Here is a 26,783-nt window from a genome sequence, read left to right on the forward strand (position 1 = left end):
CCTGAGTTACATCCTGTATTATATTCCAGAGCTGTACTCACTATTCTGCAGGTGGAGTCACTGTGTACATACATTACTTATCCTGTACTGATCCTGAGTTACATCCTGTATTATACTCCAGAGCTGCACTCACTATTCTGCTGGTGGAGTCACTGTGTACATACATTACTTATCCTGTACTGATCCTGAGTTACATCCTGTATTATACTCCAGAGCTGCACTCACTATTCTGCTAGTGGAGTCACAGTATACATACATTACTTATCCTGTATTATACTCCAGAGCTGTATATCAGCACAGTACAGTAATTTGATGTGGGAAAACGGTCTCCTGAATTATAGGAGCTCAGCTGAGCTGTTAATTGTATCTGGCAACCTTCTTGACTGTTTCCAATAACCCGCAGCGCAGTGAATGCAGTATATTACTGAAGTAAATGATGGGCTGCAACTCAGGATCAGTAAGAGATAATGTAGTTACAAGGTGACTACTTACAGAAGTAGCAATTATTAACATGACTGACGCCCTGTGATAACTCAGTTTACAGTACATTGTGGTTAAGTTATCATAAGGCACTAAATGTCAAGTTAACGTTTGCTCGATCTGTATGTAGATGAATTCTGCATATAGACTTTTAAATGTTGTGCAAAGTTGGACATACCCCTGTAATCTCCCATCACCCCCTGCTGGTTCAGTGTCTGCACAACATCTTCTGTGGTTTAGATTCCTGGAGGCGATCGCCAACTACGTCCTGGTCTCCCAAAATAAATGGAAAGCAACAGAAGCCAGGTTAAGTGGAGACCAAAACTTGCATCTTTGGTCTCGTGTTGATTAATTATAGTCTGTGGTTCCGTCTTAGACAGAACCCCGGGACAGAAAGTCCGCACACTATAGCACAGTATGAACCCAGCCTTAGGGCCCCTTCACACTGGACGACTGTTCTCGTGAGCGCCCCTGACAGCCCATCCAACAACTGTGCTTTACACCAGAGTGCTAGTCGTGCAGGTGAATGGGAGTGGAGCGGGTCGGGAGCGGTGCTTGTACTCTGTGCTGAGCATGTCCTGCGGGTTCGTGTTGCAACCACTGCAGCCACATATAGAAATAGGGAACTGGTGGACTATGAGCTCACAGTATAGGTCATTGTCAGTCCAGGCTCCGCTTTCGATACCATGAGTAATGACATGATGCAGTAAATAGCATGTAAACATTCCCGTAAATGCCACGTTATTCCACCACATCCCATAGACTTGTACCAGAAACGCATTATATATTTAGACCTGCTTGTTGTCAGACCTAGTGTCTGTCTCCATTTAGCGCAGTTGCATAATTCTCTCTCGTTCCCAGAATCAATTTTGTTTTTTACATCTCTCATCTCCAAATGAACCGTGATTAGCTCCGCATGATGTAGTCGTTTGGAGCAGTCCTATAAATTAGTCTTAGACAATAGACTTTTCTTTTCGGCAGGTCCCACCATTTTTAATGGGATCGAACAATAGTGTCATTTCTCTGAAGCTGGGCAGATGGGGCCAACTGTTGTGGGAAACGGGTCTGATAGCATTATATCCTGAGATGAGCGGTACCACCAGAGATGAGCGGTACCAGGGGTTCCCAGTGGCATCTATGGCTAGATGTAGTAGCAGTGGGTATGTGTGGTTTTGATAACACATCTGTACATTTGTACAACTTCTTTTTTTCTCTTACGTTGAAGGCGTCTTTCACACGGGCGACAGCGATATCGCCGCGAGAAAATCACAACAATATCGCAGCTGGGTTCTTCTGTGCGATATCGCTGCTTCTTCTAATGGCGATATCACAATTTTGTGGCACTACAAAGTCGCATGACTTTGTAGCGCTCTTTTGCCAGGGTTTTTGGGGAGAGGGCTTGAAATATTCAAGTCCTACCCCAAAAATAAGCCCTAGCTACAGTAAAAAAAAAAACAACAATGCATTACTGGTCAGAGGGGTTCAAAAATCCTGCCTCCGGGAATCGCTGGCTTTGATTAGCTGAGCAGCGGCGCTCGAGAACCAATTGCTGCAGTGCTCGATGAGCCAATCACAGCCATTCAATGCTTATTTTAAGGACAAATGGTAGGACTTTCTACTGTAAAAGTTGCATGACGCCGCACAGAAAATGCGTTTTCATGCAATGCGATGCAACACAAAGGAAGGCTCCATAGTGAAACATGGGCTACAATACATCACAAATCGTGGCTGTATAGAGCATGCCGCGATCTTTTTTTTCTCACAATGTAGCAGCCTACAAAACATCGCTAATGTGAAGGAACCCATAGGAAAGCATGGGCTTCACATACGTGTGACTGGTAGCGCTGTCGCATCGCAAGAAAATCAGGCAATTTTTGTCGCCCATGGGAAAGCAGCCTAAATGTATTGAACATAGAAACTAAGTAAATAGACTAAGTTAGGAATCTGTTTTGTGTATACATTTCCTGTGCAGACCTATGTGTCTCCATGGTTACAGACTACAGTCATTGTGTAGTCTGATTCTGCATTCTTGTAGAGTCTGCCTCATCCTATACTATCTGTGCTAGAAGTAGAGTAAGACTGCAATATACCCATGCGAGTTCCATCCAATTGCAATATGGACCGGACTTGCACGGAAAAAAAGAAGCCATTCATTTGAGTGGGTTCATGTAGAAGTGCGATTTTTCACTCAGACTGATGGTTCAAGTATGAAAAATCGCAGCATGTCTTCTTTTCATGTGAGCGTCGCATGCTACCAGGACTTGTATTGTGAGGTGTCCCACGTACGGACGGGGTGTCGGTGCTGTGCTAGATGAGTGACACCTGAGAATCTCAGGCGCAACTCGCTCTCGGCCATGTAAATTACACATGACTTCAGGATTAGACTACACAGTTTGTAGTCTGTAACCATGGAGACACACAGGCCTGCACAAGTGCTGTATACACAAATTGGTAGATTTTTTTTTTTTTTTTTTATCAAAACTGAGAGTAGCGTTGCTCATTTTCATATCCCAAGGTACTTTTACATAGGCTGGTAGTCATTTTAGTGATTATGGGTGGCTTGTCAGCCCTTGTGCACATGGCCACCGACAGGCACTGAGTGAAAAGTCGCTCTATAGTCACTAGTGAGCAGCTTCTCGCTCGGTATATATAGGAGTCACTCAATCTTTGAACGACTCCTGTTTGCAGTGAATGGAAGCAGGTGGCTGGAAAAGATCTATGATCGCTTCACCTCCATTGTCTGGCGGGCTATCGCCCCTGTGTGGAAGTAGAGGAGCGACTGTCTCTGGGCCGGCTGTCGGGCACTAATGCACCCAACATTTTTCCCTTTAAATGCAATAAGACCATTGAAAAAAATTGGTTGAAAAAGTGTGCATGCCACTTAAAGGGGTTATCCAGGCATATAACATTTTTGAGAAGCTGTTCAGCCTGCAGTAAAGCCTTACCCCCCCCCCCCCCCCCCCCCCCAGCTCATCCCCGACACTCCTATCCCACTAGTGGCAGGTTGCCCTCTGCTCTCAACGTCCTGCTGTATCGGCAATGACGTGCCAACATGGGAACATGTGACCCCTGTAGTTAATCAGTAGATGTCACGCGTAGATCTGTGCAGAAGATTTTTAAAGGGGTTTTCCGGAACTATTAAAAAAAAAATTTTGAAAGATTTTAAAATCAATAAAAATAGAATATTTGCCTATCCCGACTGCTCCCTGTCCAGTACTGCAGCCCAGGCGTCCACCCCACAGGACCCGGGAGAAGCCGCTGGTGGCCATGTGCCGTTCATTGGCCTGTGAGTGGCTGAGCAGTCGTGTGCACAATGAACGGCATGTGACTGCCCCCCCACCGCTTCCGGGTTCTGTGTGATGGATACCGGGGCTGCAGCGCTGGACATGGAGAAGCTGGGATAGGTGAGTGTTCCATTTTTATTGATTTTAAGCCTTTTTAACATTTTTATTAATTCCCAGAAACCCCTCTAGAGTACATTTGCCCTTTACAGTCTATTTGGATGCAGAAGTACCTTCTGGGGTTGGAACGTGGGTCACCGCACATCCCCGATATAAAGTGTCGCGAACCCCCAAAGTGCTCCTTTGGCCTTCCCTTGTACGGCCGGTGACTCTTGTTTGCTGTAGCATGATACAGGAATGAGACAGATGAGAAAGAGAAATGAAACAGGAAGAGCGGACAGTCACGGTGAGTAGGTGCTGTGGAGCCAGACGCAGGACAGTAATAGAGAAAATATGCACTCTGGTAATGTGAGGTTTCAGCTAAACCCCCGAGAGCCTTCATGTCTCCGGAGCCGGGCTCTAGTGCGCAATGCCTTGGCACCAGATGACCATGGGGGGGGGGCTATGTATAACACAACGGAGGGGCTGTGTACTGTCAGTACAGGCTTGCTGGGAGTAGTAGTTGTACAACTTAGTTATGTCTTACATGGCTGCCGTAGCCAAGTGCAGCAGCTTATTACAGTATTAATACTACAACAACCATGATGCCCCAGGTTGGAAAGCGGGTAGAAAATCTGTATTTGCTTTTTGTGATTTAGCAATCTAGTCGCTGCAGGGAGAGAGAGAAATAAGCGGACAGAAGTGTTTGCGGTAGGTTCATTCTTACATCTCTAGTCTTACATCTGTTCCAAGGACTTCCTGTGGCTTTTGATAAAGTCACGTGGTTGGAACGGCAGACAGTCTGCAATGAATTTGGACTGTCTCGTATTTGCACCTCTATCCAAACCACTGACTAGCACTTCTGCTTTTAGCTCACGCAATGTTCTGCCGTCTGCATGTTGTGCGGTGCCTGCTTAGTTTTTTTCCTCTTACTGTCTCTGGGTTGTGAAAGCAGAAAAGCACATAGTGATCCAGCTCGGAAGGGAGAAAGACGCCATCCAAACCCGATTCCTATAACGCACGCAGGCTGTTCTCATTATGCATAGTATTCGCGCCGGCCGGGCCTCCTCCTAGAACATCCCACACACAGTCACATCAGTAGATGACTACGCTTGCTTTGATTATAGTTCAATAGGGTTTACTGGGAATAAAACACTAATGGTCTATTCTTAAGACCCCCATCGATCATCATTGCAAAGCTCAAGGGAATAGGGATGAACTGCAGTACCAGGCACGACCACATGTACAGAGCCTGGGTAAACAAAGGGACCATAGAGGTTCTGGGAATTGGTCCACCACTGAAAGGCCACCAGGGTTTTAGTCTTGGAAATCTCATTTTTGACGAAAGTTTCAGATGGCAGCAAACAGCTGATTTTACTAAGGGAATCCTCAGTTAGTCGTCGCTGCAGAAGAAATGTAGTATTATATGGCGACTGTTCAAGTCAGTAGTGTTATAGAGCATCTCTCCATTCAAGCTCATATGGCGGCTGCCAAATATGGAACCCATGTCTGACATCCATGACTTAGTGACCCTCTGGCTTTGCAGTCAAATTCAGTACCAAGAAAGGGCTAAACATTACCTGCAGTTGTTCTTCTCTGCTATCTCTCTAATCTACTGGTTCCCGGTCCAATTTTCTGCTGTCTAAGGGGCTAACCACACTGTCTTGTGTTGCCTCCGTTTTACATATGGAATTCGGAAGTGTGTCTCCTGAACTCCGAGCATCATATGCACTTATGATGCCCGGAGTGAAGGGTCAGCAGACCTGTGCTCTGGCCGGAACACACTTCCAAATTCCATATGTAGAACAAAGACAACATAAGACAGCGTGGTTAGCCTCTAAAATGGCCAACACAATCTTCAGACTACCCAGTTCGTACAGTGCATTGGTAGAGTTAAGGCCCATTTACACGCAAAGATAATCTTTCCAAGGACTGAAAGATTGAGCAATCCTTTTGCAGAAAGTGTTAATGGCCATTAACACTTTATCATCGTTTGCATGTAAAAGGTCCTCCACCAGCTGTTTGCAGAGCCCAGCATGTGATTAATCACACGCTGAGCTTTGCATACAGCTGCATTGTTCTCCTTGTGGTTTACAGCAGATTACAATGTTATCTGCCGTCTTGCATGGAGATAACAGCATGCGGTCTATTGAGAGATACTTTATAAGCCCATTTAGACACAAGGATTCTCGCTCAAAATTTGCTCAAAGTCATCTTTGGAACAATAACCGTGGCGTCTAAATGCATGGACATTGTGCAGTTTTTGTGCACGATTCATTCGTTCCTCACTCAATTCTAGTATTCTAGAATTGGGTGATGAATTCTTATCAGCGGTGCAGGCTGTTATCACACTTGATGAGATTCTTTCAGATCGCGTCCCACTGGTAGTTCACAGCGGGATGCAAGATGTAATCAAGGAGATCAATACAGCTGTTTGCTTATGCAAAACAGCTGTATTGTTCACTGAGTGATAGCGGTGGTGTCCTGCTCCTCCTGCACAGCTCTTTAGTAGCTAATTAGCTACTATAGACTATGCAAAGATGATCGCTCTAAACTGTCGCGTGAGCGATCATCTTTCAGTGTAAATGGGGTCTAACTCTCACTAGCTAAATAATTTTGTTCAAGCGAACAGTGCACGATGCCCGCGTTTACACTTAACGATTATCGCTCATTTTCGGTCATTTGAACGAATTTTGAGCAATAATTGTTACGTGTAAATGGACCTTTACACTACTAGTGCACGATACCTGCTCTCTGATTGGCCAGGGCTAGTCATGTAATCAGCACTGGCCAATCAGAGAACAGGTATAGTGCACTAGGTAGTTAGAAAATTGATGCAGTCATCTTGGAGGTCTGAAAACAGGGCCTGGAAATGAGGCAGAGAACTACTACTGCAGGTACTGTGATCTCCTCCTGGTCCTGGGCTCGGAGGGTTGCTTTAATAGGGCATACAAACGGGGCTTTCTTGAATGAGACAACCCCTTCGAGGTTTAAGAGCCTTTTACATGGCCCAATGATGGGGCAAGAACTTTTCTAGCAGCCTTGCCCAATCATTTGGCCATATGAATATACTGCTGGCAATCCCACTTCTTCCCCTGGCCACTTGTGATTAATCGGTAGACGAAGAGCTGAATACGTGAGATAGCGAGCAGAGAGAAAAGGAGACGTCAAATACTTCTACATTCCAAGAGCAACAGACAGCCGGCCAAGTGACACTGAGCTCCGACAAGATAAGGTTTCCCTCCATTATTAATGCCACGGTCAGCTTCACAAACATTGTCATCCTTGTTGTAATCATGTTGCAGAGTGGCAGTTTATTATTAGGCCTAGCCACATCCTTATAAATAATGAACTGGGTCATGTATTATCTCCCCCGGCAATTACAGCAATGAAGCTTTTTATCTCTAGCCCTGTTGACTTAAGCAACAATTAGGAGCAGACACCAGGCCGGTTCTCATGGCTTATTCTGCGACTGACATCAGGCTCACATAAGTGGTAGCCATCCTGAATGATAGGGAGCCGGATCACATAGAGGTCATACTGTCCACCACACTGTCTCCTTTGTTTAACTGCTTTGTAGCCACCTGTTCTGCCCCTTTATCTCCTCCTGAAGCGAGATTCCGATGTTTAAAGGGGTATTCCCATCGCAGAACGTTGTGGCGTTTTGCTAGGAGATTCCATAACATTATGGTCAGTGTGGGTTTGAGTTGGGGGGCCCCCATCGATCCAGAGAATGGAGGAATCAAGTTCACTTAAGCTTTTCTCCTGGACAGCGCCCCTCCCAGCCAGCTGTCGTGCAGGGAATTGCAACGTGGCCCCATTCATAGACATTGCTTAAGAAAGTCAACAGCCTATGTGCTGCAGCAGCAGGCTCACTAGTCTTCAACGGTCTTTCACAAGGGACGTAGTTGCTGATCCAAAAGAAGTGCAGACAAACGTGGAGCTACTCAAAGAAACTCAGGAACACATTGTGGTGTAACCTTACAGGATAGATGATAATGGGTGAGATAAGGGTATAAGGTGCTGCCAACCCAGAGTATGCCACAGTAAAGAATGGGCCATCAATGTAGCCAGAGATAAAAACAACCCCTGGGCAAATGGCGCAACAGTGTTATAAATGGTCAGAATGTTAACTTGACTTTTCTTTATTTACCAGAACCAGCACATTGACGCGTTTTGGGGACACCGTGTCTTCCTCAGAATGACTGGATAGAATGTTGATACATGTGCATTAAAGTGCAAATGACCAGAGCCTTAGCTTTCAACTTTCTAAAAGTTCATTCTCCCCATATCATACTATTCCAGGAATCACATTTGCAGGACTCAAAGATACTGGCTCTTAAGAGGGCCAATATAGGTTCTGCGTATCACGCTTATTCCAACTATGCCAGAGAAGTTAGCGTCCTGGTAGCTAAATCAGCCCAATTTGTATTCCGACAAATCCACATTGATTCTGGGGGTCGGTTTCTGATCCTTCAGGGCACCTTTCATGGCCGGCTCCTCACGATAATCAATATTTATCTGCCGCCCCCCGCTGATGTTAAAATCCTCACTGACGTGATGGCCCAGGTGGTCTTGCTCGAACCTGCCCCGTTAATATTTATGGGGGATTTCAATCTTATTTTAGATCCAGTGCGGGACCGTTTCACTCCAGCCGCTTCGGTATCAACCAGATTTCTTACATGGGCTGACTCCTACTTGCTGCAGGAAATATGGCGCATGCGACACCCGCATGACACTACCTATTCATGTCACTCCCTAACATATAATGCCTTTTCTCGTATCGATCTGTGTTTTGGCTCCCTGGACTGTCTCCTTATGGTGCGGGATGTGTCCTATCTGCCCAGAGGCATATCAGACCATTCCCCACTCCAGTTGGTCCTCGACCTTGGTGTGGAGGACTCTCGTCCTTTGTGGAGACTCAGCCCCCTATCGCTGGTGCGGCGAGAGATACATGAGTATGTTGAGCAGGAGGCAGGGATGTACTGGGAGTTCAATGAGGGACTGCCTCAAAGCTGACTGTGTGGGATGCCTTTAAGGCCTTTACTAAGGGGTCTTTCTAACCGCCATTGCCAAGTATAAAAGGTCTCTGCAAGCCGCCCGATTGGACCTGGAACACCGCCTTGTTGCAGCGGAAGCCAGGCACATAGCAGATCCTTCCCCAGAAGCCTACCTGGACTTAAATAACCTACATCGGGAATACAAATTACTACTCGCTGAGTATACCAAAAAGAAGCTTCTTTACTCCCGTCACCAGGTCTTTGACCAGGGAGATAAGAACAGTCATCTGTTGGCCTATTTAAAAAAGGAGGATCAGACGTTGCCGCCAATCATGGTGGTGCACAATGCTTCGGGGGCCTTGGTGGATAACCCAAAACTAGTCAATCAAAGGTTTGCACATTTCTATAGGAACCTATATACTTCCAAACTTAGCTGCTCGGATGAACAGCTAACAGCCTACCTTGATGATATAACCTTCCCTACGCTGAGCCAGAGTAGTGCCACTTATTTGGATGGGGGCTTGAGTATAGAGGAGGTCATGGATGCTATCAAGTCACTCCCCAATAGGAAATCGCCAGGGTTGGATGGACTCCCTGGGAAATGGTATGAAAAGAATGCGGATTTCCTAGCTCCCCGGCTTCTAACGCTATACAATTCAATCCTGCGAGATGGTGCCCTGCCGGACACCATGTGTAAGGCCATAATTGTCATGATTCCTAAAGCGGGAAAAGATCCTGCAGATTGCGGTTCTTATAGGCCCATCTCGCTTCTTAATAACGACATTAAAATTTTGGAAAAAATACTGGCGACGCGCATAAATTCCATTCCTAATGAGATTATACACCCTGACCAGTCTGGCTTCATGCACAGACATGAATCTAAGGCGGCGTTTTGACCATCTGACATATGAACACTCTAACGGTGGGAAACGCACCCTGGTATTTATAGACCAGGCAAAGGCCTTCGACTCGGTAGGGTGGAGGTACTTGTGGGCAGTGATGCAACGGTTTGGATTTGGGCCAGCATTTATTAGGTGGGTAAAGATCCTATATGACTCCCCAGTAGCCAGTATTAAAACCCATATCTATGTTTCTGCCCAGTTCCCCCTTGGTAGAGGCACATGACAGGGTTGCCTCCGGTCCCCTGCCCTGTTTGCCCTTGCTATAGAGTCCCTTGCGATTCGGGGCCGACCTCACCGATAATAAAGGGATTTAAACTTCACAATTATGAAGAGTGCATAGCACATTACGCTGATGACACCCTCCTCTTTCTCCAGGATCCAGAGTCCTCTCTTGATTTTGCACTCGCCATTTTTGACACATTTGGCCTACATTCTGGTATTCGGGTTAATTGGGACAAAACTCACCTAATTGCGATAGACTCTGTGGAGGCTGAGCTCCCTTTGCCCGCCCCACTAAACTGGACAGCTCAGACAACCTATTTGGGTATGAGTGTCGGTGAGGGATTCTTGAGGAAATGGCGACACGCTGGGCCTCTCTCCCGCTCACTCCAGTGGGCAGAGTCAATTTGTTAAAGATGCTACTACCAAACTTTTTGTACGTCCTGCATAACTCCCCTGTCCTGGTCCACCTGATTCTTTGCCACGCTACGGGGGATTTTACTGCATATCCTGTGGAGAGGCTCCACCCCCAGGATTAAATTGGAGACTTTGTGCCTCCCGGTGAGCAGGGGAGGATTAGCTTTATCCCACTTTTACCACTACTATCTGGCTAGCCAGCTGGTGTATGCTGGGTGGTGGCTGACTTCATGGGATTACAATCCGTTGGTGGGACTGGAGCGCAGGGTGGGGGGCCCTGCCCTGGGATTGAGGGGTCTGCTGATGCGTGGCCCCTGCTCTCCTATTGCCCCCTTACCTGCCCCGATGCTGGTAACACTTGAAATATGGCACAAGGCCTTGCAGCTGACCCCTGTAGTGGAAGTCACATGGTCCCCACATATTCCTTTGTGGGATAATCTACACTTGCCGCACCTGCAGCGCTTTACAGAGTCTGCATTCTGGAGAGCTCATGGTATTAATGTACTATCTGACATAGTCACTTAGGACACCTTCTGCACTGCAGATAATCTACAACCTGCATGAGCACTCCTATTTCAGATATTACCAGCTACGACATGTGATCAGGGCTCAGTTTCAGGGCTTGTCCATACCGCTGTCCCTGACTCGATTGGAAGGCTTGGCACAGATGTGCAACCTAGTAAGACCACTGTCCAGTTTCTATGCCTACTTGGTGCAGTGTCTTGCCCCGTTGAGGGAGAGGGCCACCCAGAGGTGGGTCATTGACATTCCCTGTCTGTTAGCGGGGAAGAGTGAAAATATATTGTCGGGCTCTGGTCCTCCTTTGATTAGTGCTAGGTCACGTTCCTTATCCAGGTCACGTTCCTACACCGTATATACTACACCCCATCCAGGCTACATGTAATGTGTTTGCTCCCCTCAGCAACCTGTCCCCGATGCTTAATTGCTGATGGGACCATCATGCACATGTTCTGGGACTGTGGTGTCATGCGAGACGACTGGGGGGACGTTCTTGTATTTATGGAATCTCACCTGCGAGCCCCGGGGATCATGCATTTTGGGGTGTGCCTCTTTGGGCTTGTTGGAGACCTACCAGTGGCAGCGGCAACCCGCATCTTATATAAGCTACTGTTTTTCTATGCTAAAAAGGTGATTTTGTTGAATTGGAAGCACCCTGGTAGGCCAACCAGGAATGCATGGATCCAGGTGGTGCTTCCAATGTATAAACTGACTTATATGGCATGGGGATGCCCTGAGAAGTTTGACAAAGTTTGGGGGGGGCTGGGTGAATTGTCCTGCAACGGCAGCAGAGATGCCGTTCTAGATACTGGGAATGGATATGGTGAGGGATACCCGCTTAGACCGATCTACTATTTAGGCTAATTGTTTTTTCTTTAAGAGCCGTGCAGGGTGGCTGTTTAAGGGGGGATGGTTAAAGTTGGGGGGGGGGGGGGTTCTCTCTATTTTTTGTCCCCTTTTTGTTTGTTTTGTCTGTTTTTTTTCCCTTCCTTTTTCTCCTGGTGTTTTGGGGCTCCGAGGCTAGGAGCCCTCCCTGGTTTGGGTTGGTTCCATTATGGGTAGTTGATAAATAAATGTGAAAATAAACAGCCAAGTATTATGTTTTATGAGAAATGCACACGAATATGACAGACACTCAGTTCTTTCGCCCAGTTCTTATGTACTGTGATGTATCGGCAAGGTGTGCATTCTTTATGATGTCTGCTGTTTGTATATAGTTGTCTATTTTGGCGAAATAAACGTTCCTTTAAAAAAAAAGTGCAAGTGACCAAGAGAGATGGTGTTGGGACGGATGCAAAGAGAACACCTTTTCTCTTTGTCTTCTGCACTTTAATTCACATGTTCCACCCAGCCATTCTGAGAAAGAAGCTGCCTGAAACGCGTCAATGTGCTGGTTCTGTTATGGGATTGTGTATGTGACATCAGCAGAAGTGCAGTGGATTTGACCTCAGGGGACACATGACTATAGTCTTGATCCGCGATACAGCACAAATTTTTAATAATTGCAGAGTTGCTCAATGTAACATAATTAGAACAATAAAGACTGGTGTTGGGTCTTGGACAACCCCTTAACATTGAATTTTGAAGGCGTCTTTGAAAGTCATTGGAGTATAAGGCAATTGCTTGACACACCCTGAGATGATATATTTAAAGGGGTTGTCCCGCCAAAGCAAGTGGGGGTATACACTTCTGTATGGCCATATTAATGCACTTTGTAATGTACATTGTGCATTAATTATGAGCCATACAGAAGTTATTCACTTACCTGCTCCGTTGCTAGCGTCCTCGTTTCCATGGTGCCGTCTAATTTTCAGCGTCTAATCTCCCGATTAGACGCGCTTGCGCAGTCCGGTCTACTCTGTATTGAATGGGGCTGCTCGTGCTGGAGAGCTGCTCCTCGTAGCTCCGCCCCGTCACGTGTGCCGATTCCAGCCAATCAGGAGGCTAGAATCGGCAATGGAACGCACAGAAGACCTGCGGTCCACCGTGGGTGAAGATCCCGGTGGCCATCTTCACAAGGTAAGTAAGAAGTCACCGGAGCGCGGGGATTCGGTAAGTACTACCTGGTTTGTTTTTTTTTTATCCCTGCATCGGGTTTGTCTCGCGCCGAACGGGGGGGCTATTGAAAAAAAAAAAAAAAAACGTTTCGGCGCGGGACAACCCCTTTAAGTTACTATTTGTGTTTTCTATAAGACTACACCTCATAGTAAGTATACAGCTGTTGTGCACAGATGGTGAACCAGCAGGGGATTCCTGGGAGTTGCGAAGTTAGAGCTAAGCAATGAAATGTAAATCAAAGGCAAGCAATTTTTAGGTTTCGTTTTCTGTCCTGGTAACTTTAGCCACTGTCATGTTGCCTTATTTGTTTCTGGTATGAAATTTTATAAAATGACAAAGCCAACACAGAGCGTTTCGATCATCGCATCCAGAGAAGTTAACGTGCCATCGTCCACTTTTAGTGATCCAACCAGGGATGATGATCATCAATTAATTGCATATTAATAACTACCTCCATCCATCTCCAAAGCCATGCATGCTCTACCAGCAGCCGCTCATCACCTCACTTACCGTCTTTTATAAAGAGGAGATGGACAGAGCTGCCCTTCACTCACCAACCACTTCAAACTGCTGGCGGAGCCTTGTGAGGTTTCAGAGCTGCAGGTTACAGAGTCCGGCTTAGTGGATTGGCACAGGGTTAAAAGAGCCTTTCATTCTGTAACTACTCCTTCAAATCTGCCTGTGATCAAAAGTTATTAAGTTTTACCGTTTGACAGCGAGCATGAGGTGAGCTTAAATCTTGGCCACGAGCGAGTCCACATCAGTAGGACTGTGTAACCATACCTCTTAACTGTGCTACATCAACATCACCGGCCGTCATCAAGTTGACAAACGGTTTCCAGGCTGCGCTGTCAGTCCGACTCTAAATAACGGCTTTGTCTTTCATTTCATGGACAGTGACATCCTGAGAGCTCCTGCTGAGAGAAATCTAAAACTTATAGACCATGTGGACACTTTACGGTAGACATAAATATTCTCTTGCTCCGCAACATGGATGATAGCAGAGAGAGGCAGGGAACATTATGGCGAAAGCGGTGAACTTGGAAGTGAAGGCTTTTTTGTACCGTTGACTACCTTTGTAGAAAAGTGTCCAAATCTGCTGTAAATTTCTAAAAAGTTAAACCCCATTTAATTTTCAGCAGATTTCTCATGCTTGTCCTATGTGTAAAACTTGATTAGAATACTGCTACTATAATACTGTGCCCTATGTACAAGAATATAACTACTATAATACTGCCTCCTATGTACAAGAATATAGCTACTATAATACTGCCCCCTATGTACAAGAATATAACTACTATAATACTGCTCCCCTATGTACAAGAATATAACTACTATAATACTGCTCCCTGTGTACAAGAATATAACTACTATAATACTGCTCCCCTATGTGCAAGAATATAACTACTATAATACTGCCCCCCATGTACAAGAATATAACTACTATAATACTGCTCCCCTATGTACAAGAATATAACTACTATAATACTGCCTCCTATGTACAAGAATATAACTACTATAATACTGCCTGCTATGTACAAGAATATAACTACTATAATACTGCCTGCTATGTACAAGAATATAACTACTATAATACTGCCTCCTATGTTCAAGAATATAACTACTATAATACTGCTCCTATGTACAAGAATATAACTACTATAATACTGCCTCCTATGTACAAGAATATAACTACTATAATACTGCTCCCTATGTACAAGAATATAACTACTATAATACTGCCTCCTATGTACAAGAATATAACTACTATAATACTGCCTCCTATGTACAAGAATATAACTACTATAATACTGCCTGCTATGTACAAGAATATAACTACTATAATACTGCCTCCTATGTACAAGAATATAACTATTATAATACTGTCTCCTGTGTACAAGAATATAACTACTATAGTACTGCCTGCTATGTACAAGAATATAACTACTATAATACTGCCCCCCTATGTACAAGAATATAACTACTATAGTACTGCCCCCTATGTACAAGAATATAACTACTATAATACTGCCTGCTATGTACAAGAATATAACTACTATAATACTGCCTCCTATGTACAAGAATATAACTATTATAATACTGTCTCCTGTGTACAAGAATATAACTACTATAGTACTGCCTGCTATGTACAAGAATATAACTACTATAATACTGCCCCCCTATGTACAAGAATATAACTACTATAGTACTGCCCCCTATGTACAAGAATATAACTACTATAATACTGCCCCCATGTACAAGAATATAACCACTAATACTGCCCCTATGTACAAGAATATAGCTACTATAATACTGCCCCCTATGTACAAGAATATAACTACTATAATACTGCCCCCTATGTATAAGAATATAACTACTATAATACTGCCCCCTATGTATAAGAATATAACTACTATAATACTGCCCCCTATGTACAAGAATATAACTACTATAATACTGCCCCTTATGCACAAGAATATAACTACTATAATACTGCCCCTTATGCACAAGAATATAACTACTATAATACTGCCCCCTATGTACAAGAATATAACTACTATAATACTGGCCCCCTATGCACAAGAATATAACTACTATAATACTGCCCCCTGTGTATAAGAATAGAACTACTGTAATAGAGCCCCCTAATGCACGGACTATAGAGCGGTATGAGTACCATTACATATACGTGGCTGGGGTCAGGCTGTCACAGATGTACATATTTATTCAGACACTTGGACACCAGTGACCCAGACAGTTATGAGAACTCTATAATCTCAGTGTCAGAATACACATGGGAGATGGGGGACTGATAATATCCATTTCCTGCATTGAGGAAATCAGTGGTAAATTGTCTTTTCTCAGGCTAATGGCGATGCATTGAATTCCAGCTGAATGCCCCGCGTATTATGAAAACTTAAAGGTCCAAAGAAGGGAAAAAAAACTCCATTAGGTTTGATTCCCGAGGAAATAGCATTGTGACGCGGCGCTGAATGGACGGTCTCATGTCTGCTGCACCGTAAGAGACAATGGCGTGCTCTACAGAGACTAATCACTCAGCACTTGTATGATAGCGCCAATTGTCTGTACAGGGAGTTTTCATTATCCGTCTATTGAATGACTTGTAGTGTTTGTATAGTAGGTGGTAAACATGTATATGGCATCTATGAGAGCAGACATGAACCAGTTCTGCCGCCTCTCTTCCATTCACTCAATGACTTTCATATCACACAAGGCTTTTTTTACCTCAGCATTTCCCGGCTCGGAGACTTCAATGACTTTCTCCCATTGTTTCAGTAACATAAGAGCTCAGTACTCTGTGTTCTCCTGCGGACTACATGAGTGCGGCTGAGACGGTTGGGGAAGGTTCAAATCTGAGCATGCAGCTGGCCCCCCACCCATCTCAGAAATACTATGCAAGCCGGAATCGGCTAGCAAACCCAACACATGGGTAACGTACAGTACTGTGCAAAAGTGTTAGGCAGGTGTGAAAAACATTCTGCAAATTAAGAATGCTTTCAAAAATAGAAGTGTTAATAGTTTATTTCTGTCAAATGAAATTCAAAGTGAATGAACAAAAAAGAAATCAAATCAATATTTGGTGTGACCGCCTTTTGCCTTCAACAGCATCTGTTCTTCTAGGTTCACTTGAAAGCTAAATTTTGTTGGTTTATACTGAAGTATGTGATCAGCATTTTCATATGTAGTTCGAAACAGTCAATAACTGAAGTAGAAACTAGGAAGTTTAAAAGTTTGGCGAGGAACAGCCAAACTCTGCCACAAAGGTGAGGTTGTGGAAGACAGTTTCATGTCACAGATCATACACCATCACAAGACTGAGTGCAGCAATAAGACACAAGGTAGTTATACCACATCAGTAAGGTCTCTCCCAGGCAAAGATTTCACAGCAGACTGGGGTTTCAGGATGTGCTGTTCAAGCTCTTCTAAAAAAGCACAAAGAGTCAGGTAACATTGAGGACAGTAGGCGCAGAGGTCAGCCAAGGCAATGTAGTGCAGCAGATGAAAGAAACATCATGCTTACTTCCCATCGTCAGAAGATGTCCAGCAGTTCTGTCAGCTCAGGACTGGCCGAAACCAATGAGACCCAAGTGCACCCATCTATTGTTCAGAGAAAGGTCTTTGTGGAAGATGTTTGGCCAAAAGGCCAATACCTTCAAAGTAGAATCAATTGTCTGTAATGGTGGTCTTCCACCTCTGCCTCTCCAGCTGTTTGGAAGTTACAACTCCAGCATGCTTGGAGTTGCAGTTGCCCAACAGCTGAAGAAACACAGGTTAGACCACTGGTGTAAAGCATACCCTGGAGTTGGATCCCTTGAATATTACATACATGGAGGCATGTCGTAGTCGGTCAAATGTGTATTCTTGAGTAGGCTGAATGTTAAAGGGATTGTATCATCAGAGAATGACCTATTTGTATAAATCAAGTTTTTATGGTAGACTTATTTTATTAAGAATTTTTTGGTGATTTTTTTTTTTGTGTTCTCTCACTATTCTTGCAGTTTTCACACTGACTACACAGCCTAATAATAATCTTCTACGTCCTGTTCTGTGGGAAATAAAACCTCAGCAGTCTTCTCATTACCATCACAGACAGGATTGCAATCAAAGGTGGCACCTTTTTATAGATAACACAGGATCCACCATTCACAATAGGTGATATCACAGCTCACCTCCTCCACCTCCTTCCTACAAAGGTCATAGAGCATGCCCACGATACACTCCCATAGAAGTTGGATTTATCACCAGACATCAGTTTCCTCCGGTCCTGGTAGTTGCTGTAAAGCAAACCTCTGACTGTTATTAGATAGATAGCACAGGAGACACGATCGGTGATGTCACAGCTCACCTCCTCCCCCTCCCTGTACAGATCACAGAGCATGCCTACAACACTTTTCCATAGAAGTCAATGAACAGAGCCTGTTTGTATCCTATGGTCCACAAGGCTGCTGTAAAGCATATTTCTGAGTGCTGTATAGCCAGATTCCACTTCTCGTGGAAGAACAGCTAATCTCCAGGGGGTCTGATGTTGGTGCCATCTTAAATTGTAAACAGGGTTGTCTTCATGAGTAAATTTCACCTCTTGATGCATTATTTTTACAATAATTAACCTGCCTTTTTTTCTCTATAGAAATTTCCTGAGCTGAAGTTCAAGTACGTAGAAGAGGAGCAGCCGGAGGAGTTCTTCGTCCCGTACGCCTGGTCCTTAGTTTACAACTCAGGCGTGGGCCTGTACTGGAATCCGCAGGACATTCAGCTTTTCACTATGGACTCCGGTTGAGCGAGACTCTGTACCAAAATTTGCTTTGTGAGATATCTCTGCTGCATGGAGGGAACGTAGTATGACCTTGCAGTCTGCGGAGCGTGGTCCTCTCCGGACCCCCCTTTCCCTAATACAAGGAGTCCTGTCCTAAGGTTGTACACAATGTCTGCCTCTTCCACCACAACCAACCTTGCAACTTCATTTTTAAGTGTTTCTTTATAGTTTTCCTTCTAATTAATCCTATGTTACAAAAATAATAATGAGATACATTTTTATTTTGGGAAAAGACGGGAGGTTTTACATATATAAATATATATAGACGTTTGAGTTTCATGGAATAAAGCTGTGAAGGTAACAGCATGCACGTCATCGATGTATCTCCCAGTGTGAGGCGCCCACTGCTGTGTAATCTGTGATCAGTGTCATTCTGGCGAACCAGCAGTGCTGTCCACAGACCTGATCATCATCTGACAATCGTTAACCAGACTTATGTACCTCTTCTGACCGATGGAAAATAGACATATTTCCCATGAGATAAGTGGATGCCAATGGGAAGATGCAACAATGCCTCTCTAGCGCCACCTATTAGAAGGTAACATTCTGCAAATCAATGTTAGGTCTTTTAACAAGCCTTGTAAGCCAAAGCCAGTGTTTTCTCCAGAAGGAAAAGATAACCATGTACAGACAGACTGTTTCAGGGTTTTTGACCCTTATCAGTGGGTAGTAGGCTGTTAGCTGAGTGAGAGCTCTTTGGTTTGGTTTGGAACGCGTTTAGTTTCTCCTTGAGGAAAGTGCCTAATAAGACTACGCATGCCCCTCTGGGAAATGTATGCAAATGGGGAGATAGATGGCGCTGTAGAGGCATTGTTCTATTAGAAGGCAGCATTACTGCAAGTCAATGTCAGAGCCAAAGAGAAACTTTACCCTTCCTGACTCACATCAAACCCTTCTCACCTGGCCACCCAGCAACCTGCTACACACTGATAAGGGGCAAAAACCCCAAAACAGTCAGTCTGTACATGGTTATCTTTTCCTTGTGGAGAAGACTCTGATGTGGTCTTATGTTCCCATTCATCATAACAAGGCTTGTTAAAAAGTGTGACATTGACTGCCTTCCAATAGGTGGCGCTGTAGAGGCATTGTTCCATCTTACCATTTGTATATTACCTTCTAAGTCTCCTCACACCTTCCAGGTGCTCTCCCTAAGGAGAAACTGTACTCATCCTGACCCAATGTTTGCCAGAAATGTGATGCCACGTATCTCCCCACCTTCTTCATAACATCCAGCTTTAGCCAAGCTGAACTCAGAGGCTTACAAGAAGGTCCAGGGCTGATGTATGTCTATAGCCAGTGTACGAAGGGAGGGCCCCAGTGATTGTCCATATAGGACCCCTCCTCTACCCCTAACTTGAGATGGGCTGCAGAATCCATGTTTAATTCTTCTATCGATCAACCAGTTTTTGCAGCCAAGCAATTCACCTCAAACAAGCCTCTAAGGGTGCTTATGAAATCCATATCTGGAGCAGATGATGTAAAGAGAGAAATTCTGTAATTGCCTTTTTCGAAAGAGGAAATCCAGCCAAAATGTACGCTGACACAGCAGGGATACTTAAAGGGCTCCCTAGTTTTATGTAAATAAAAAGCAATCGTTGTGTAATGAAAAGTTTTTGAACTTCTCATATAAAGTTTGTATTTCATCTTCCCACGGAGGATGTACAGTGAATAAGTTTCTATTCATAGACCACAAGCAGGGATTTTGAAATATGAGAAATTCATAAAAAGGAATGTTAAAAAAACGCCCAATCCTTCATTACACAACAACTGAATTTTTATTTATATAAAACCCCATAAAATGAAATTATTCCCTATCCACAGGAGAGGGGGTAACTATCTGATCAATAGGGGTTCATCCACCCACCAGTCACAATAATGGGGGTCCCGAAGGTCTCTGAATGAACAGAACGGTGATTGAGCAAGCACTTGAACTCTGATATCCTTGGCAGTCCTATTGAAATGTATGGAGCAGTAGTGAGCATCCATACCACCACTTCGTTGATCCTGGAACTTTCAGGACCTCAGTGGGGGTCACAGTAATCAAACCCCCAACTAAACAGATGGTTATCCCTTATTCTTGAGTAGGGGATAAGTTCATTTTGGGGGACAACCCCTTTAATGGAGTTGTACCAAGAACAGCCTATCCACATTTGGGTGATAAGTCTGGTAGGGGTCTCACTACTTGCGATCCTGAAAATGGGCGTCTAGTGTCCCTCTCCTTCCCACTGCGGGTACACTGCAACCCCCACAACGAGGAGTAGATTGAATGGAACAGCGGTCGCAAAGGCATGGTGCCCATTTCATTTATTTAGAGTAGACTGATAGTTAGCCGACTGCTTGTACTTGGATATTTATTTCAGTCACATTGAGGTAATGGAGCACAACCACAGCTCACTGCGGGGAGTGCAGCGAGCCCACAGTGACAGAAGAGGGGGACACGGGATCCCCACCGATCAGACTATTATCACTTATTCTATGGATAGGTGATAAGTTGTTCTTGGTACAACCCCTTTATTAAGAAACACCTCTGTGACTGGAACTTTCCCACAGTCTTTTGGCTTTTTACCTCTCGGAGCCAATTCAGATGGCTGTATATTTGAGTTGTGTGCTGTCCATGTATTCCATGAACAGCACATGGACCCAGACTGACATGTCAGCCCAGTCTTTATAGAGAGTGCCCAAACCACATTACTGTGATACTAAAGTAGTCTAAAAGGTTTCCATCAGCAGAAATTTAAGTTACATAATTTTGGAATTGCCTTAAATCAGGGCAGTCAGGCGGTACGTTTTTCACCAGTGACAGGTGCTGAATAATGGTTTTCCACCTGACATATTGTCAGCTTGATTTCCCTTTTAAATTTGCAGCAGTCCTTAATTTCCTTTTCAGAATAGATTACTAAAGGCCCATTTACACACAGATAATCTTTCAAAAGATGGAAAGATCAGCAATCGTTTTGCATAAAGTACTAATAGGCACTAATTGCTATTAGTACTTTATCAGCTTCATTTGCATGCAAATGAGCCTCTGGGAGCTGTTAAAGAATTTAGCAGGAGGTCGGAGCTCTGCAATTAGCTCCATTGTTCAGCCAGAGACTGCTAAGAGAAAACCATGTAATCTCTAGCTCCCTGTGGAGAATTCAGCACCATTGACAGCAGACACAGCATGTGGTCCTACTTATCAGCTGTTCTGCCTAACCATTGTTTTCAAGCAGAACTGAAAACTATCCTTCGGCAGAAAACTGAAAGATGGGCACCTTTAGACACAACGATTATCACTTAAAAGATTGCTTTTAAGCGATGATCGTTGTCTAAATGGGCCTTAAGGGGGACGTCAGTGATCACCAGTGTGCAGTCCTCATGCTGTTACAAAGGTACGCCTTCAAAGCTGCAGGCTGTCTGATCATATTGGAAGTAGTGATGAGCAAACTTTTGAAATGTTCAGTTTGGCCAGCCCGCAGAACTTTTGCAAAAAGTTCTTTTCAGTCTGAATTGGTTTGAACCAAACCAGAAGATCACCATCACCCCTAAAACTGGTGTATAACAGAGTTATATACAGGCCTTTATGGCTCTTGGACATGTTATGCACCAGTGTTCAGGACTAGTGCTGAGTAACTTGAACCAGTAGAACTCTGTTTCTGATAGAACTTTGCCAAAAGCTCAGTTCAGGTTCCTGCTGAACGGACGTTTTACCCAAGTTCGCCCCTAAACAGGGTTCTGCTGGTTCAGTTCACTCAATTGAGAGTTTTAGTTTTACAACCGCGGCTTGGAGATCCCTTCCCTTTCACATGTGTTGTTTTGCAGTTCCCAGATATCCCTGCGCCTACTGATAAAGGTACTGTTATATTTTCTGCTTGTAATTGCACCAGTAGGGGTGTAAATACTAGGTCCACTCTGTATATAAACTGTATTTATTCTGACATTGAGAACATATAGCATGGGTGGTTTATAGTTTTCTATACGGTCTCTCCTCCACGGTCTTTCCGCTTGGACCTGAATAAGTCATGGGCATCATTCATACATGATCTGTAGCTTTTGGCTGGGTTCCCACGGGACAGAAATCTCATGGCCTAACATTTCGTCATGGGTTTTGGAGTGGTTCGGCTGCCGGCCTTCCGTTGCGGCTTTCTTTCCCCATAGAGAGAAGCGAGGCCACAAAAAAACCAAAATTTGACATGCTACAGCTGTCGATTCCGCGCTGCATCACCAGTTCCGCCCGGTTTTGTTGCGATGGATTGGCCACCCCGTGTGGACGAGATTTTTGCAAATCTCGTCCACATGGCTGGCTAATCCCGGGATAAGGAGCCGCAGGCGGATTTTCCGCAGCAAATCCGTCCCGTGTGAACCCAGCCTTTGGCTTGAGTGCCTCTACGGGTGCATTATATAACCTCCAGTGTACAGGTATCCAGTCTGATGTCTGAGGAGAACTCATTGCACTGGGGGATAAACAATAATATTCTGCTGCTGTACATGGAATACGGTCGGGTTCGGTCGTTTTAAAATTGTGTTAATTTCACCCAGATCTTTTTAAAACATTCAACAGAGAAAGTCTTAAATTTGAGTGATCACATACACTGAATGGCCTCTATTAGAGACCCCCCATCTAGTAGACTGGTCTTTATCAATTCATCATGGCATCCACATATATCAGAGGACCCGAAGTGTGCCAAGAAAGCATTCCCTGCTCCATTACTCCACCAACCTGACAGGAAGGGGTCATCGATTCATGCTGCTTGCACCAAATTCTGACCTCCCATCAGGTGCAACAGAAATCTGGATCCATCTGACCAGGAGATGCTTCTCCACTGATCAGTGATACAATTTTTGCGCCTTTTCTCTCACCGAAGTCTTGTCTTTTTGTTTCTCTTGGCAATGGTGCTGGAACTGGTTGTCAGCTGTTATAGCCCATCCATGCAGAGGACCGATTTTTGCATTCGGACATGTTAGTTGGAGCACCAGTGTTGTATTCAGATGCGATTCATTTGACTGCAGCATCTGTTCATCAAAACAATTCCTGACATCCTCCTCTGACCACTTTGGATGACGAGTGTTTTTCCGTCCACAAGATCCCATTTTGCTGGATGTTTTCCTCACTCCCACTATTCTTAGTATACTCTCCACACTATTGGATGAGCAAAACCCACGCGGTTGGCAGTGACATCCCGACCCCGGCTAGTCTAGCACGGATGACCAGACCTCGTTGGAAGTTGCTTAGATAGCTGGATTTCCCCATCTAAAGTGGATTCACACTGAAACTGATCCATGGAAAACTTGTCACGTGATTTTATGTTGCACTCCGGGGTCACGGGGAGAATGTCCGTACAGGGAAGCTCCAATCAGGAAAGGGTTGGCGGCTGTAATAAGGTGGCCATTTGGTGTATGTACAGGTCTTCAAAAGCTGCCTGTATGTGGCACAAAGTCATAATTTAGTGAAAATTTTTTATATCCTTCCAACTTTTTGGAAATTCTCCTTAGAATGAATGTGACTAGATGGATGACTTGGCTTTTTTTCACTGCTTTGATTGTACAGATGTAGTGGCACTGATATAGAAAGCAGGTGTGCTACTTAACTAGCATGGCGCGACTTGTCATTCACTTTGAATAGCTGGGAGTGCTATACAAATAGCGTAGCTGTGCCATTGTAACTCCATAGCACACTAACGTGAAATGCGTTGATATGTTACATTGGTATATATTTTTTAAAAACCTTTTGGTTAGTTGCCTCACTAAAGAGGCAAAGATGAACAGATGTGTGACTGTCTGTTAATGTTGGAGAGACCCAAACGTACCTGTGTCTTCCCCAAAGCTGGCCATAGACAGTAAGAAGGGTGCGTTAAACTTCCCGTTAAGAGATCGTCTAGGGGCTAGAAAGGTCTAACATGGCAGCCAACAGACAAACTTGAAAATTTGTTCTATCGGTCATTTCTAAAAAAAAAATTCTGACGTTTTGGTAAAAAAAAATCCCTGCCTCATACCTGGCTCTTACAAATGCCTTTTCAGGGCATGGGGGGGTCATAGAGAAAACCAAGAGCCTTCTCCAAGACCGCTTTTAGTCATGGAGGACTCCAGGGCACAGGAGCTCCAGGAGTACAATGGGTGCCTTGTCCTAAACTTTACAGGTCTCCGTATCCCAATGAGCTTAATAGGGGCTCCCATTACTTCTGGCAGGAGGCCCCTCAGCAAGACAAGTCGTCTGGTGTGAGCATTCATGTTTCCAATCTTCGCCTTTCCTTCCCTGTTTTCATGAGTGCCGTGCTCTGCTTGCCTTCTTTTTGGGTTGATGTGTAAGCCATTTTGTTAACACTACCCTCTCAGCAAGCACAAATTCTGGAATGACAACTAGCGCCCCCTGTGAATAAAAAACGACTTCAAAGAGGTTGTGAACACTGCCGTGTGCATTGATGTTACACTATGAGGTCAAACCTACTCTGTGCAATGGAATAAAATCACCTTTCCAAAAAAAATCTGCCTTTCTGTAGAATCATTTTTCTTTTCAGCAAACCTGCAGCCATTGCAAACCCAAAGCTATTACAGAATGCACGGTGCAACGAGGGGACGTCCATGTTGAGATTTAGCATTCGGGACTTTGTTGATATTGCATAGACTAGACCTGTTTCTGCTAACCTAGAGTACAGGCTAGTTCTGGAGGCTGTCATTTGGTTTAGTTCAGGCTAACTTGATGTGTGGAGTATAAAGTATCCTCTGTTCTAAGGCGTTTTCCAGCATTCCACTATTGATGATCTATCCTCAGGATCCCCACCGATTAGCTCATTGAAGTAACAGCGGCGCTCGGGTGAGCATCACTGTTACTTCAGTCCATACTAGGCACAGCGCCGTACATTGTATAGTGACTGTTCCTGTTATTACAGCTCAGACCCATTCACTTGAATAGGACTGAGCTGCTTTCAGGCCATGAGACTGATGAATATGAGACCATGGTGCTCACCCAAGCACTGCAGCCTCTTCCATCAGTAGCAGACCATATACAGGTTCCCAAGTAGTAGACCCCCACCAATCCTCTATTGATGACCTATCCTGAGGATAGATCACCAGTAGTAAAGCCCCATAAAATCCCTCCAATTCCTGCCAGGAGGTGTGAAATTTACTGTTTAATTACCTAGATTATGATCCCAGAGTAGTCCCTAATCAATGATCCAAGCAGCCGATGAAGCTAAATGCACAGTTGGCCAAAATACAGGTTGGCAAGCAGCTGATGAATGTCATGTCAAAGATCAGAAGCTTAGATGAGGAAGCAGTACACCGAACATTAGGTCAAGTGAAGTCAGGCAAACCAGCTCAAACACAGGTAATCACAGGAATATAGCTAGTAAAGAACGGACTGGAGTATTGAAGGCATTCCCCTTTAAGGGCCCAGAAGAGTGACATCACATACAGTGCCGGTTCCCAATCCTGTGGCTGGAGCCACGCAGCAGAGAGCGGTTATGTCTCATTTTCATAGTGACTCGGGTTTCAGATGGGTAGACATGACGAAGAAGCACCATGATGGCCAATGCCCAACACTTCCTTTGTTTTCAAAGGTTTCGACCGAGTTCTTCAGCTGAAGAAATGACTGGGGGCTCTGATGTATGGATGTTTACAGTGCCTTACAGAATGATAAGGCTTTATTTAAACAAGACTGGACTATCAATGATATAATGAATGGAGTCAATTCACTGCACTAATACATTATTGCAGTCCAAATACAGTGAGTCTGGAAAACTTTCAGACTCACTTTTTTATACGATTTATGTTGTGGCCTTGTGCCAATTAAAAAATTCATTTTTTCCCCCATCAGTTATCAATACCCCATAATGACAAAGTGAAAGCAGAATATTAAAAACTTATTTTATTTTTATTTTTTTTATTTATGAAAAGGTAACATTTCACATTGACATAAGTATTCACACCGTTTTGTATAACACTTGAAATTCAGCTCTCGGGGCCTCTTATTTCTTCTGTTGATCTTTGAGATGTTTCTTCTCCTTGATTGGAGTCACCTGTGGGAAATTCAGTTGTTTACATATTTTAAAAAAAAACACCCCTGCCTATATAAGGTCTCACAGCTCACAATACATATCAGAGCCAAAACCAAGCTGTAAGGAGGGGAGAACTGCCTGTAGAGCTCAGAGACAGGCTTGTGTGGAGGCACAGATCTGGAGAAGACTAAAAAAAAAATTCTGATGCACTGAAAGTTCCCAAGAGCACAGCGGCCTCCAGAATTCTTACATGGAAGAAGTTTGGAACATCCAGGGCTCTTCCTAGAGCTGCCAACCCACCAAACGAAGTAATCTGGGAGAAGGGCCTTGGTAAGAGAGGAGACCAAGAACCCAATGGTCATTCTGGCTGAGCTCCAAAGATCCTGTGTGCAGATGGGAGAAACTTCCAGAAAGTCAACCATCACTGCAGCCTCCATCAATCTGGACTTTATGGCAGAGGGCCAGATAGGAGCCTCTCCTCAGTAAAAGACGCATGGAAG

The 26,783-nt window shown here is 44.4% G+C and overlaps 1 protein-coding gene across 1 annotated transcript in view; it reads left to right on the forward strand.

Moving 5' to 3' along the window:
- The window catches only part of DYM (dymeclin), a 293,544-nt gene extending 271,087 nt beyond the window's left edge, over window positions 1-22,457 (forward strand). The window contains exon 17 of the mRNA XM_066602574.1: window positions 18,125-22,457. Within this exon, the coding sequence (XP_066458671.1) occupies window positions 18,125-18,274 (150 nt within the window). The 3' untranslated portion in view covers window positions 18,275-22,457. The remainder of the gene's footprint in view (window positions 1-18,124) is intronic.
- The last annotated feature ends 4,326 nt before the right edge of the window (window positions 22,458-26,783 follow it).

Source organism: Eleutherodactylus coqui, chromosome 5, assembly GCF_035609145.1.
Source record: "Eleutherodactylus coqui strain aEleCoq1 chromosome 5, aEleCoq1.hap1, whole genome shotgun sequence".
NCBI classification, from domain to species: Eukaryota; Metazoa; Chordata; class Amphibia; order Anura; family Eleutherodactylidae; genus Eleutherodactylus; species Eleutherodactylus coqui.